The sequence below is a fragment of the Mirounga leonina genome, unplaced genomic scaffold (assembly GCF_011800145.1).
Source record: "Mirounga leonina isolate KUSES-001 unplaced genomic scaffold, KU_Mleo_1.0 Mir_376, whole genome shotgun sequence".
NCBI lineage: Eukaryota > Metazoa > Chordata > Mammalia > Carnivora > Phocidae > Mirounga > Mirounga leonina.
Window position 1 is genome coordinate 508,435 of NW_023270718.1, and position 13,598 is coordinate 522,032.

At 50.1% G+C, this 13,598-nt stretch overlaps 2 protein-coding genes across 3 annotated transcripts; one reads left to right on the forward strand and one right to left on the reverse strand.

Annotated features, from left to right (window-relative positions):
• Nucleotides 1-1,594: 1,594 nt before the first annotated feature.
• On the reverse strand, nt 1,595-5,285 carry DMRTC2 (DMRT like family C2). The gene is made up of 8 exons (XM_034986550.1): nt 5,062-5,285; nt 4,818-4,975; nt 4,448-4,524; nt 4,002-4,185; nt 3,721-3,847; nt 2,929-2,989; nt 2,600-2,774; nt 1,595-1,707 (listed from the first exon to the last, which is right to left on the reverse strand). The coding sequence occupies exons 1-8, from the start codon at nt 5,283-5,285 to the stop codon at nt 1,595-1,597; spliced, it is 1,119 nt and encodes a 372-aa protein (XP_034842441.1).
• A 5,437-nt stretch (nt 5,286-10,722) lies between these two features.
• Nucleotides 10,723-12,340, forward strand: LYPD4 (LY6/PLAUR domain containing 4). Of its 2 annotated transcripts, XM_034986551.1 has the most exons (4): nt 10,723-10,789; nt 10,956-11,099; nt 11,570-11,896; nt 12,138-12,340. In XM_034986551.1, exons 1-4 carry the CDS (start codon nt 10,723-10,725, stop codon nt 12,338-12,340), a joined length of 741 nt encoding a protein of 246 aa, XP_034842442.1. The 2 variants fall into 2 exon arrangements, with proteins under 2 accessions (XP_034842442.1, XP_034842443.1); XM_034986552.1 differs by lacking the exon at nt 10,956-11,099 and having other exon boundaries at nt 10,723-10,829; nt 11,577-11,896.
• Nucleotides 12,341-13,598: the final 1,258 nt, after the last annotated feature.

A 13,598-nucleotide genomic window follows, 5' to 3' on the forward strand; every position in this document is an offset into this window, starting at 1 on the left:
TTGTGGGATCAAGCCTGCTTCTCCCTCTCCCTCTGCCCTTCATATATGTGGAACGGTTCAAGGAGGACTTGACAGCAGGGGACTATGAAACAAATGCAGATAAGATCTGATTATCACTTAAGGATACCTTGAGTAGAAAAATAAAAGACTTTTTGAAAAACCCTTGGGCTCATGCCTGTCTCCTGGAGCTCAAAATCTTTCACTCTGTTTTGTAAAAATTACCTAGTAATTGATTTGGGACTTGACAAGAAGAGGGAAACTTCCCCCTGTATTTGCCTAGAAATTTTCCCTAAAATAGTTGGGCAAGTCACTTTATCTCTTTAAACTTGTTATTTATTTGTAAAATGGGAGTAAGCATGCATGGTTTACAGAGTTGCTGTGAGGATATATGTGAATCACATACAGTGGGATACTCAATAAGTGATAATAATGGTCTCTTACCTCGTGTAGGTCCTTCAAAACTTAGACACATAAATCTCCCTAGTTCAGGAAAAACCCTTGATATACCCTTGATACAAACCCTTGATAACTTGATTCTTCCTATTCTCTTTGGGCTCAGTTTCCCCATTTGAAAAATGTTACATTAGGTTAGCATTAAATTGGCATTCTACTGGCCAATGCTGGCCTGAAGATAATGTTTTGTTTGGCTCACATAGGATTTAAAGAAAACTGAGCCATTATTTGAAAATTAAGATGTTCTACGTAGAGATTCAGTTTTCCAGCTTCTCTTAAAGAATCAGAAGTTGTGGCAATAGCCACTTTCCTGCCTGGTGACAGCCCACTAATGCAAAGGAGGCTGTCCCCTTAGGCAGGGCATGCATTCTCAGTTTTCTAGGGCTCATCCAGCTTTCTTTACTCATTTATATGATGTGCTTGGCCCTGTATGTGTTTCAGTCTGTAGCCCTCTGACAGCTGGGAATGGTCTAGGCCTGGCATGCAGGCACTTCACTGTTGAATCAATGGATCTCCCACTATCTTCCTCTACCAACCTTTCCTACTTGGCTCTAAGAAATCCAAGTTTGTATTTATTTGTGGTAGTTATCAGAAAGTGAATTGAACAAGTCCTTTGTGTCAGGATAGACTAGGTTAGGCTGCAGCAACAAACAATCCCCAAATCTCAGTGGCTTAAAACAACAAAGGTTTATTTCCCAGTTACTCACCCAAAGGTAGACACAAAATGAAAATACTCTCCTGTTTTTGCATGCATGGAGACAGACATGAGTGCACAGCTATGTACAGGATCATATGTCAAATAAATATTCTGGAACATGAACTCATGCAAAAACCTATTTAGATACTGGTTAGCTTAAACTGCACAACTCTCACTTTGTTGGGGATTTTAAAAAGGTGCCAGGATCCAAGTGAGTAAGAGAATACCACTTTCATTCAAGGAAATGCCCACACTACAAAAGGAACCAAAAGCTAACAAAGCACCTGAAAGCTTAAAAAAGGGAAAAAAGAAAAGAAAAGAAAAGAAAAGCCGGAAGCTTGTACTACATTAAATTCCATGCATAAATCCGGAAGTAAAATACCAAATATGCAGTGCCCGCAGGCTGTTGCTTCTTGCCCCAGCAAGGCCTCCATCTCTGGGCTTCTAGCTTAGGAGGGAGATAGAGCCCAGACGCCCAATATGCAGAGCCACAGAGGGGGCTGGGCTGGGTCGGAGAGAGGGGCCAACAGGCTGGAATCCTCTTCCTCCAGCGGGAGCTATAAGCAGGAAGGAAAGGGGTAGGACTAGGTCATATCCCTGTCCTCTCCCAGCAACCCCCTCTTTTTACCCCATCCAATCCAGGCCTCAGCCTTACTCACCTGGATTATAGCAAACACTTCCCCCTCACTGATTTTCCCACCTTCAGTCTTGTCTCTTTTAATCCCTCCATCACAGCCACCACACCTGACTTCTAAAGCTCAGGGTCTCTGAATATGTCCCTGCCTAGGTCAGAAATATTCCCTGGCTCCCTTTCATGCACAGTTGTTGGTCTGGACTCCTAAGCTTGGCATGCCAGACCTCCGTGATCGGAAGTCTCTCCAGCCTCATCTCCTTCTGTTCCAGCAGTTCTTCCAGGCAGGTTTCCTCACCCACACACCATGCCCAATCCGCCATCTTGGACAGGAGACTCCTCGGGCCTTCCCTCTCTGTCCCCATAGGTCTCATTCCTCAAGATTCCTCTAGTTCTTTCCCGGTTTGTCACTGAGCTTTGTGAAGACATTCTGTTTTCCCAAGTAGAATGGAAGCTCCTTGAAGGCAGTTATCAGATCTGCAGCAGGCAGCTTGGGTCTAGAGAGGGAGCCTTAGGCTGGAGTCAGGAGATCAGGCTCTGCCAGTCTTGCCATATGCCCTTGGGCAAGTCCCTGCTTCTCTCAGGGCCTCCTTTTCCTTGACATAAGGGCACTGGACATTTGCTTTTGAGCACAAAATTAATAAAACTAATTCACCAAACAACTCTCAATTGCAATTCCAGGAACTAGGTTGAGAAGCCTGGAGCCTGGGTCTGAAGATGATCAACCTGCTTACCCCGATCTTGGTTAGTCCCTACTTACTCTGGTACCTCCATTTTCCAACCATCCCTATTCCATCTTCTTTCAGGGAACAGGTTACCTGGTGGGCCACAGGGGTGGAGCAGGGAGATCCAGGCAGGGTTGGGGGGAACAGAAGAGGTCAGGCGGGGAGCCTGGGAAGAATCTTTCAGATCCACAAGAGCCTCAGCTGCCTCACGCTGCAGCTGCCGCTCTGAGGAGGCAGAGGTCCAGGCCAGGCGAGAAGCTCCGGGGGCCTGCAAAAGAAAAGGAAAGAAACAGACTGGGAATCCCCACTCTGCCCACCCTCCAAGTACTCTCTCAGCCCCTGGTTACTTCACTACCCCCTATCATCCCTTCCCCAGGCTCAATTTCCTCCCAGGGTCCTGGATCCCACTTCTTTCCCAGGACCTGTGGCTGCAGCAGAAGAGGGTCTGGGGTGCCACAGGGCTGGAGTATCAGAGTAGAGCATCTAGAAGCAAGAAGAGAAGATGCCAAGGGGATTAAACACATGGAGAGACACGCACACATGGGAGTCTGGATGCCTGCTGGGCCATTAGGCTTTGCGGACTTGGGCAAGTCCCTTCCCCTGTCTTGGCCTGCTTTGTTTGCTATAAAATGAAAATCCCTGCCAGCTTCTTTCCCCCAGAGCTACTGTGACAATTATGGGGAGTCACTGGTGTCAATTTTTAAAAAATATATCAAACAGCAAGAGGGACTGGGATGGCTGTTCCTGCCCTACTAGAGTCTAGTTTCCCTCCCCTAGATCCCCAATCCCCATGGAATTTGAGGAGCAGCTTTCTCAAAAGGCCTCTTGCCTCTATTGTAGGCCTCTGAGGCTCTCACCATCACGCCCCACGCCACCCTTTCAGCAGGCAATTTGATTCCATTTTATCTGTTTAAGAGAATTTAATAGCTACTATTTGTCCAAGACCAGGGCCTCTGCTAGGATGTATTCTGTACATTATCACTAATTCTCATGACAAAGCAAAAAGAAGGTAATTGTATCTCCAACTTACTGAACGAAAACCAGGTTCAGAGAGGTAAAGATACTTGTACAAAGGTTCCCAGTCAGGCAATGGCAGAGCTAGGAGAGCTTCTCTTCACGCATTAGTCTGAGACCTTGTGTTCTCTATCATCTACTGTGGTGTCCAGGACGGGATTAGGCACATTATAGACACATATCCTTCCCTCCCTACTCACGCGCGGGGCAGTGCAGAGGGCCCTTGGGATTCTCCAGAAAGAGGAGCCGTCAGTATCGGACGAGATCCTGCGCAGGTTGGGAGGGGCCCGTGAGTGGGCAGCCGGAGGGAAGTGCCAGGGTCAAAGCCTAATGAGGGTAAGAGCATGCAGGAGTGTACAGGGGTTAAAGTCATGGCTTCCATCTTCCTTCCTACCCTGTATCCTCTTCCTCTTCTCTTTCTGACACAGCGGTTCAATGGCATTCAAATATCTGTTTAATCAAAGTGTTGAATTCATCTTACCAGGAAAGGGATGCAGAGGGACTGTAGGTTCTTGGCATAGCAAGTGGCATACCACAGGAGGTGGCATGGAAAAGCCTGGAGGCAGCCAGTGTCCAGGAGCCCAAGAGCCCGGAGGCACTGGAGTCCAGGACAAAGGCAAGGCTTCTGGGGGACGGCTGAGCAGCAGAGGCCCCCGGGAGTTATCCTGCAAGGGCAGAGAGCACAAGCTGGAGTCAGGAACGAGGCTGGGGAAAGAACGAGTATGTTCCAGGATGGGGGCAGGACCTCAAAACTTTAGACTTGGCATGGCCACCCTCTCATTTTTTACCCATAGAAGAGATGATTTGCCCAGGATGATAATGCAAATCAGGACTAGATGTAGAACCCAAGTGTTGAGGGCACAGAGGAAGGGGGCTGGGCAGGGGCTGGTATAGGATTCACTCCCCCAGGGCCCAGGTTCTCCTTACCTTCCCAGGAGGTGTCAGTGCCAGTGGGACTGCCCCATGGGGTGTCTGAGGCGGGGGTGCTATGTTCTCCTTTCCAGCTGTGAGGGACCACAGAGAGCTCTGATGAGCCCTTTCTCCTGACCCCCATTCCACTCCAACTGCAAAGTGAGTTCTTATCTTCCTGTGGCCTTTTTCTACCCATGGATCTCACTACATCCTCCCAACACCTGACTGCATTTTGAAGTTGGAGAGACTGAGGCTGCCCAGAGAGTAGAAACACTTTGCCCCAGGTCACAGACCAATTCCAATGGCGGGTCTGGGACTCTTAGGCTTTCTCCTACTTAGGCTTTCTCCACCCCAAACCCTGCCCCATCCCTAGCCAGACACTCACGGGGGACCCCTGGTCGAGTGGCTCCCTTCTTGGCATGGCTAGGAGCTTTGGGAGGAGCCTCCCCTCTCCTCATCAGTCCCTGAGCCAGATGCCTCTTTAGCTGTGCCTCCTGTTGCCTACGCAAGGCCACCTGGGCAGCCATGACCCTCCGGCGCTCCCTAAAACGGGGGTTGCGGGTCAAAAGTCAGCCTCGCTTTAGATGAGGCCCATCCTCCTCCCTTCCCTGGATCTCGTTCATACTCACAAGATGAGGACACATTTGTGACACTCGCAAGCCTGAAAGAGGCACAGGCGCTTGTGGCCCTTGAGGTGGGCAGTGACGCCGTGGTTTCGGCAGCGGGCACAGGTTGGAGAGCGACTGACAGCTCTCCTGGGGATAAGCTCAGTGCCTGGGGGGGCTCTGGTCTCACCCCCTGTGGCAGAATCAGAAGCACAGTGGTGGGAAGTGGGCACTTCGTTGGCTTCCATGGATCTGGAGGCAGGAGTGGAAGGTCAGGGTGGCCACAGGGCCCTCTCCTGACCAGCCCTCCTGTCCCTGGGAAGCCACACCTCAAGGGGTTTCCACGGCACCCGTCTGTGGACTCAGCTTTCACCCCCCTCCCCAGCTTTCTCCCTCCTTCACCCCAACGCCTTCCTCGGGCGTCCTCCTTCCCAGAAGGCTCGCCTTCTTCCCCGGCTCCCCTCTCCTCCCTCCCTTCTTATGTGTTCTTTGAACCAAACATTGTTCTCAGCTGCTGGCCTGTGCTTTCTCCTGCACAAGTCCCATGCTCCTACCCGTGCAGCCACAGGCCCCCCAAGGGATTCTACACCCCTTTTCCCCCAACACCCTGTTCTGATAGTTCTTCCTGCCATCGTCTTCAGCAACCACCAACCTTCCCTCGTGCATTTATCCAGTTCCTACACCTACGTTTATGCTCCCCGTCCAATTCGTAGCGTCATGTACCTCCTGCAAGCCAACGTACCCTTTGCTCCCCTTTGAAATCAGAACACTCTCTTGCCGCCTCTCCCCGCCCCCGCGATTACTTTATTCTCACGGACTCCTTGCCCCACTTTCAAGAATTATTTTCATTCCCTCAACAAACGTTTACTGAGCCCCTTCCAGATGCCAGGCCCCGATCCCGGCCGCAGGCCCCCTCCTCATGGCACAGATTCCCCTCCTGCACCCATATGCCCTCCAAACTCTGACGCAAATTCTGGGGTCGCTGCGCCGGGCGCTTCGGGGGACCTTTGCCCATTCCCAGCAACCTAGCTCATGCATCGCCCAGCCCACCTCCCCGCAGCGCACCACGGCTCGCGCGGCTGTTACTCGCGTGCACCCTCTTTCGGTAGCCCGGCCTGCGGCCTTGCCTCGCTCCAGGGTCCCGGGGAGGGGGCGGGGCACAGGGCGCGCACCCAGGGGCCCGCGGCGTGGGGGAGGGGAGGAGAGGGGCGCGAGGAGCGCGAGGGGGGAGCGGGGGAGGGGGTCCAGCGCCACACAGACAGGGAGAAGGGACAGGGAGGGGCGGGGTCGAGTTCGCGTCCTCGGCCCGCGGTTACCACAGCCTCGAGCGAGCAAAGTCAGACTCAGTCAGGAGGACGCGAAAGGACGCGGTGAGGAAGTGGCGTGAGGAACGGCCGCCCCCGCGCCGGTTTTCCCGCCCCTTCTCACAAGGGCCAATGAGCTTCAAGCGTCGACTACCGCCGCCGAAGCAAGCGACCAATGCGCTTCAAGATCCTGCACTGACGGCCGTCCCCTTACCTCCAGCCCGCTTTGCCTCGCGCCAGACTGTCAGGCCAGCCAATAGCGCGTCGAGTTGAGTCTCGCCCCCCCACTTGCCCCTCCCCCTGTGGCTTGCCTGCCCAGATTGTAGTTCCCCTTTTGGGAGAGGTGGCCAATGGGGCGTCGAGTACTGCTCCCAGGATGAGACTGGCCCTGCCCCCCAGAAACGGCTGCCGGGTCGGACCCGCAGGCGTTGACCGGGACCTCTGTGCGCACGCGCAGTCTCGCCCTCTAGCCTGCGCAGCGAGGATTTGCCTCTGGCGTTCCTGGCTTCGACCTCGCTCGGGCGGTTCTTCGCTGCGTGGACGCTCGTGTTTCTTTCACTTCTCTCCCTTGCCCCAACTCCGGATCTACCCTCCTCCTTTTATGCGTTTCCCCTCCTGTGATTTTCCCGTTTCTTTCCCTTATCCCACCTCCTCGGGTCGCCGCCCTTTCCGTGTCTCTCTTCCTGTCTGTTTAGGTGCTAATTTTCCTAACTTTGGTTTTCCCGTTCTCTTGGGAGTTTCTGTCCGCCTGTCCATCCTGCTGATTTTCGGACCCCATTCCTCCACGTTCCTAATTTCCGAATAGCCTGGCCCTGTCCCCCCCACCCCTTCACTTTCTTTCCGAGACGCCGCTGTAGTATTTCTGTCCCTTTGGCCCTTTCCACCCTTTGCAGGCACATCCCTCCCGGATTGCACCTCAACTCATCAGTGTCATCTGGGCTCCACTCTGTCATCCTCACCTGCCTTCTCTGTGTGTTTCGCGGTTTCCCTCCCACCCTTTCCTGTTGTCCCCTTTTCTCTGCGCCTTCCACCCCTGTCTCCTTTCCCCCTCTAAAGAGCCACGTCTTTGCGCCCTAGGCCTCATTTTCCTGCTTCTCCTATTGTGCTCCCGCTGCTGGTCCTCTGACTCCCTGCAACGTTCCAGTCCATCGGTTTGCTCCTCCTCTGCACGGTTTCTCTTTTGTAGGGGTAGCATACCCTCTGACCACCTCTTCCTCCTCCCCCCACCCGACCCTCCCCGAAGATTTCATTCCACTCTTTTCTGTTTGTGTCTCCACTTGTGCTTCGGACTTTTGGATTCTGTCATTTTGCCTTCCAGGCTGGTGTGTGCCATCTACTCTGAGTGGCCCGGTCTTTTTGTGTGATCCTTTGTCGGCCTTCATTTCCCTGTCCTGTGTCCCATCTTTTCTGTGGGTCGCAGCCCCTTTGTTTGCTACAGACTCCTGAGTTCCAGAGGCTGTGTGCCAGGCATTCTGGACAGAAAGGGGTGGCAGAAGTGACCTCTAGCTGCACTGCTGTGCAGGGGAGCAGTACTAGACAAAGTTGGACAGGTTGTTTGGGGCCAATCTGGCGGTGGGGGATGTGGGTGTGGAAGGCTTGACTGTCTACTAAAGAGGTTCACCTTGATCCTTTAGATAGTGGAGAGACAGAGAGAGACCGGAGAGCCAACATTTTTGGAGAGTTTAGCACTTGCCTGGCACTTTATATTAATAAGCTTACTAATTTTCAACAGTGGCCTTATGAGAGGTATTATTAATCCATTTTATAAATGAGTTCAACAACTTACACAAGATTGCGCAGCTAGTAAGTGGAGGTGTAAGGATTCTAACTTTGCTCCACCTTTGAGTCCAACGCCTATGAACTTTTGTACCACCTACATTGTTTTAGTTAGTATTCCCAGTAATCTTCATTCCCTAATCCTCCTGTAGGCGCTCACTTCAGGTGGCTAATGCATATCTTTTGTTTCTCGTGTTCTTGCAAGATGTGCAGTGTCTTATGTGCATGTGTTTTTAAAAAGGTTTGTTCATTCATTCATTCAAGTAATCTCTACACCCAGCATGGGGCTCAAACTCATGACCCTGAGATCAAGAGTTGCATGCTCTTCCTACTGAGCCAGCCAGACACCCCTGCATATGTGGTTTTATTTTATTATTTTTCAAAAAGATTTTATTTATTTATTTATTTATTTAGAGGGAGAGCATGGGGGAAGGGCAGAGGGAGAGGAAGAAAGAGTCTTAAGCAGATTCCACGCTAAACACAGAGCTCGAGGTGGGGCTCGCACTCATGACCCTGAGATCAGAACTTGAGCTGAAATCAAGAGCCGGATGCTTAACTGACTGAGCCACCCAGGCACCCCTGTGTATGTGGTTTTAAGTTATGCAAGTGATACTGTGTTATTTATTTAAAATAATCAGCACTGCGCTTTTTTGATCCATCCATGTACATGTTATGTGTATGTCTAATCAGTTTTTTAAATTGCTGCATGATATTCCATGGTGTGCATCCCCTGCATGTTGTGTGTTCACTAAGTCTCAGGGAGGAATGCCCACATTGCCTTCGACTCACCATCTCCATAGTAATGCTGCATCCTGGTATATGTTGCTTTGTAGATGAAGGTGGAAATCTCTATTATGTGTACCTAGGATATACTAGAAATGGGAATTTGTAAACCTAATTTGACTTAGTATTGCCAGATTCCTCCCTGCAATGCTGCTTTGGGCCTGAAACATTGACCAGAACTCTCAGCTGTTCCTCAGGGTCCAGAAGAGGGTCCTGTCCCCCTCCCAACAACCCCATGAGCAACAGTACATAAGGGTCCCTGTATCTGTATCCCACATTGCTGCCAACACGTATCTTTTTCCAGCTTTCTGGTCCTTTGCTAGTCTGAGAGATGGACAGTTTGATAGACTGCCTTTCTCTGATTATTGTCAAGCTTGAGTGTCTCTTCACATGTTTTCTAGCCTTTCTGGTTTGCTCTTCTGAGAACTGCCTCTTCATATGCTTGGCCCATTTTCCTACTGGGGTTACTCTTTCTCTTGTCTCTGCCAGAGGTCATTGGCCATTCTCATTGCCTTAAGGCATTGCATATACTCTTCTTATGCAAATCTTGGCATTTCACATTATTTTAGAAATGTATCTACTTCATCTGGGTTTTCTAAAGTTTTTTTTTTTTTTACATCATCTCTATACCCAACATGGGGCTCGAACTCACAATCCCAAGATCAAGAGTAGCATGATGTACCAACTGAGCCAGCCAGGCTCCCCAACTTCATTTGGGTTTTCAAATTTATAAATGTAGAGTTCTTAATGATACTTGTATTTAAAAAAAAAAAAAAACAGCCACTGTCTGTTACTTCTGATTTTTAATTTGGTATTTTATTTGCATCTTCTGTTTTTCTCTTGATTAGATTTGCTGGAGAATTTTCTCATTGATATTGTCAAAGAATGAATGTGAAGTTTTCTGTAATAATTTTTGTTGTTCTAATTCATTGATTTCTGTCATTATCTTAATTTCTATCCTTTATTGGGGGGGCAGGTGCTTTGTTGCACCTTGTACAACTTCTTGAGTTAATCCAGGACCATGTTTTTTTAACGTTCCTATTTCCTGACAAATGTATTGAAAGTATAAATTTACTTGTAAACACTGCTTTAGTTGTGTCCCAAAATTGATGTGTAGTTAAAAAAAACCTTGGTTTTGAAATGGTTATTGACTCACAAGAAGTTGCAAAAGTCGTAAAGCCATAAATACTTCCTTCCACTTCCTCTCAGGGTATCTTCTATAACTGTAGTATACAAGCATGAACTTGACATTGGCATAATACTCTTAACTGGACTATGGACCTTAATTAGTTTTCACCAGATTTTACATATACTTGTGTGTGTGTGAGAGAGAGGTAGAGTGAGAGATGTACTATGTTCATTATTATTCACTTCTATATACATTTAAAGATCCTTTTCTGAGCCAAGAGTTATTTAGTAATATTTCAGTTAACTTCCATACACACCCCCTGTTGTTCTGATCTCATCGTCTCTGGCTGGAGAACAGCCTGTGTAACAGTGATCCTTTGACTAAGTCAGCTCTGCTCAGCACCATGTCCAATGGGAGGACCTAAGCAGGAGAGTGAGAGTCATGACTTGAGAGGCTAATGTGGTGGCTTCAGGGCAGGTTGGAGGGGACACTATGGAGATGGGAAGACTTGTGTCCCTGAAGGCCTCAGGGAGCCTATGTCACAAGAACTTGACAATCAACTTTCTGCTCTAGAAACAGTGACCCAGAGGCAGGTGAACAGAGAATTCAGAAACTGACAAGAACTGAGCTTGATACCTGGATTGAACTTGGTTCCAGATTGACCTCTAGCATCCAGGACCCCGACCCAGGACCATGGGACCCCAGCACTTCAGCCCTGTGCTGCTGCTCTGCCTCCTAGGGGCCATCTCTACTGTGCCTTGTATGTCCTGTGGGGCTGGATGCTTTGGGACCCCCAGAGGGTGGGAGGCTGGATATCTGGGTTCCTCAGGGGACAGGATCTGTGGAGGCTGAGTTCTTGGCTGGCATCTGGGGGGCTGAGAAGGCAATGTGAGGGGCCCATGACTGGAAGGGCATTCTCTCTTTAGGGGCCGTGGCTCTTTTATGCTACGAAGCAACATCTTCACTCTTCAGAGCTGTTTCTCTCCATGACTGGAAATGGCTTCTGATGAGGAGCATGGTATGTAAGCTGAGTGAGGGCTGTGAGGAGACGCTGGTGTTCATCGAGACAGGTGAAGGAAAGTGACTTTGATACATTTCTTTTTTCTCTGCCTCTTCTGACCCCCAACTCCATTCCCAGCACCCAGGGACTCTGGACTCGAGCTCCAAACATTTACTCCATTATATTTTTGGGAATAATGTCAAGACACTGACAGGAGAGGGCAGGACCTGGCTGGGTGTGGTGTGGGCTGGATAGGAGGGCAGAAAAGAGGTGATCCCAGGTGGATGGGGGACAATCTGGGAGAGAAGTAAAGAAAGGGACACAGGGGAGAGAGGAGCAGGGGGTTCCTGGGGGGAGGGGTTGGTGAGAGGAGACAGACGGAGACCTGGGGATCTGAGCCCTGTGCAGCTGCAGCGAGTGGACCCCACGGCAAAGTTGGTGATGGGGCAGAGTGAGCTGGAAGAGCAGGGTGCAGGGTGGGAGGGTAGACTCTGTGTGTGGCCAACAGCACTGATCAGAGCTCTCTAATCTTCTCCTCAGGGACCAGAAGGGGAGTTGTGGGTTTTAAGGGCTGCAGCCCCGCCTCATCTTACCCCCAGCAAGTCTCCTACCTCGTTTCGCCGCCTGGATTGTCCATTGCTTCCTATAGCCGCGTCTGTCGGACATATCTCTGCAATAACCTTACCAACTTGGATCCTTTTGTGAAACTCAAGGCCAGAGCTCCTAAGTCTACAGCATTTTCTTCCCATAGTTGCCCAACCTGTGTGGGCGAGCACTCTAAGGATTGCCTCCCAAATTTTGTCACCACTGATTCTTGCCCCTTAGAGGCCTCTCAGTGTTACAGTTCCACCTTAAAATTTCAGGCAGGTGAGAGAAGAGAAACTTGCTTTAGTGCCTTTCCATCTCTGTGAGAGGCTGGTCGATCAGAGAGGGGATTAGGGCTGCCCCGGGGCCAGGCACATGAATCCCAAGGAGGAAGGACTAAGGGGGCTGGTACTCAAGTTTTTGGTGGGAGAGCAGGTGTTCTGGGTTGTGAGGGTGTCTGGAAGCAGGGGTAGGGCGCTTGCATCTTGGAAGTGTCCCTGACTCCTCTCTGTCTGCCTTATAGGCCTTCTCAATACCACCTTCCTCCTCTTGGGCTGTGCTCGTGGATATCAAAAACTTTTAGCAGATTATCACCATATTGGGAACATCAGAGTGACTGAGGTCCTCAACATCTTAGAGAAGGCCCAGAGTGCTGGCGCAGAGCTCTCCAGTCGGAGTCCTGCTTGGCGCATCCTCTCAGGTCTTCTGCTGGCCTTCAGGGACTGACAGTCTAGCTGGACTGGACAAACCCCTTCCTGTAACCCAATAAAGTCACAGAGTTGCCTTTCTGCTTTGTCCTGTGGTCCATGAGAACTGTAGAGGCGTGGAAGGTGTGAGGGGAGCCAAACATACCCAGGAAAATGGAGGGGAGCGGCAGGCGGTGGGTATGTGCATGGTGAAGTGAGCGGGGGGTGGTGGGGAGGAGGGTCACTGGCAAAGTGACAGTCATGCCCAGCAACTGGGAGGACCCCAAAAATTATTTTAAAGTTTATTTATTTATTTTTAGTAATCTTTACGCCCAATGTGGGGCACAAACTCATGACCCTGAGAACAAGAGTCGCATGCTCTTCCAACTGAGTCAGCCAGGCACCCCCCCTCAAATATTTCTTTTCTCCTCCCCCTTTTTGTGACGACCTGAGCTCTAGCCCAATCAGCCACTGACTCAAGAGATCCTGGCCAAATCTCTTCCCTTTTCTGGGCCTCAGTTTCCTCCCCATTAAAATGAAAGGCCTGGGGCACCTGGGTGGCTCAGTCGTTACTCGTCTGCCTTCGGCTCAAGTCATGATCCCAGGGTCCTGGGATCGAGCTCCGCATCAGGCTCCCTGCTTAGCTGAGAGCCTGCTTCTCCCTCTCCCTCTGCTGCTCCCCCTACTTGTGCTCACTCTCTCTCTGTCAAATAAATAAATAAAATCTTTAAAACAAAAAATAAAATGAAAGGCCTTATGAATTAGAGCTGGGTATCATCAGGGTAGTTTTTAATTTTTTATTTTTTTTTAAAGATTCTATTTATTTGTCAGAGAGAGAGAGCGAGCACACAAGCAGGGAAAGCACAGGCAGAGGAAGAAGCAAGCTCCCCACTGGCTGAGCAAGGAGCCCAGTGGAGGACCCGATCCCAGACCCTGGGGTCATGACCCGAGCTGAAGGCAGACGCTCAACCGTCTGAGCCACCCAGGCATCCCATATTTAAAAAAATTTTTTTAAAGATTTTATTTGTTAGAGCGAGAGCAGGATGGGGGTGGGGCAAAGGGAGAGAGACAAGCAGACTCCCTGCCGAGAGGGGAGCCCAATGCAGGGCTCAATTCCAGGAGCCTGAGCTCATGACCCCAACTGAAATCAAGAGCCCACCACTTAACCAACTGAGCCACCCAGGTATAAATTGCTAATGTTCAATGACCTTTGCTTTCCTGGGACAAACCTAACTTGGTCATGGTGTATTGTCTTATTCTATATACTGCTGGATTTAGTTTGAGAATATCTTGTTTAG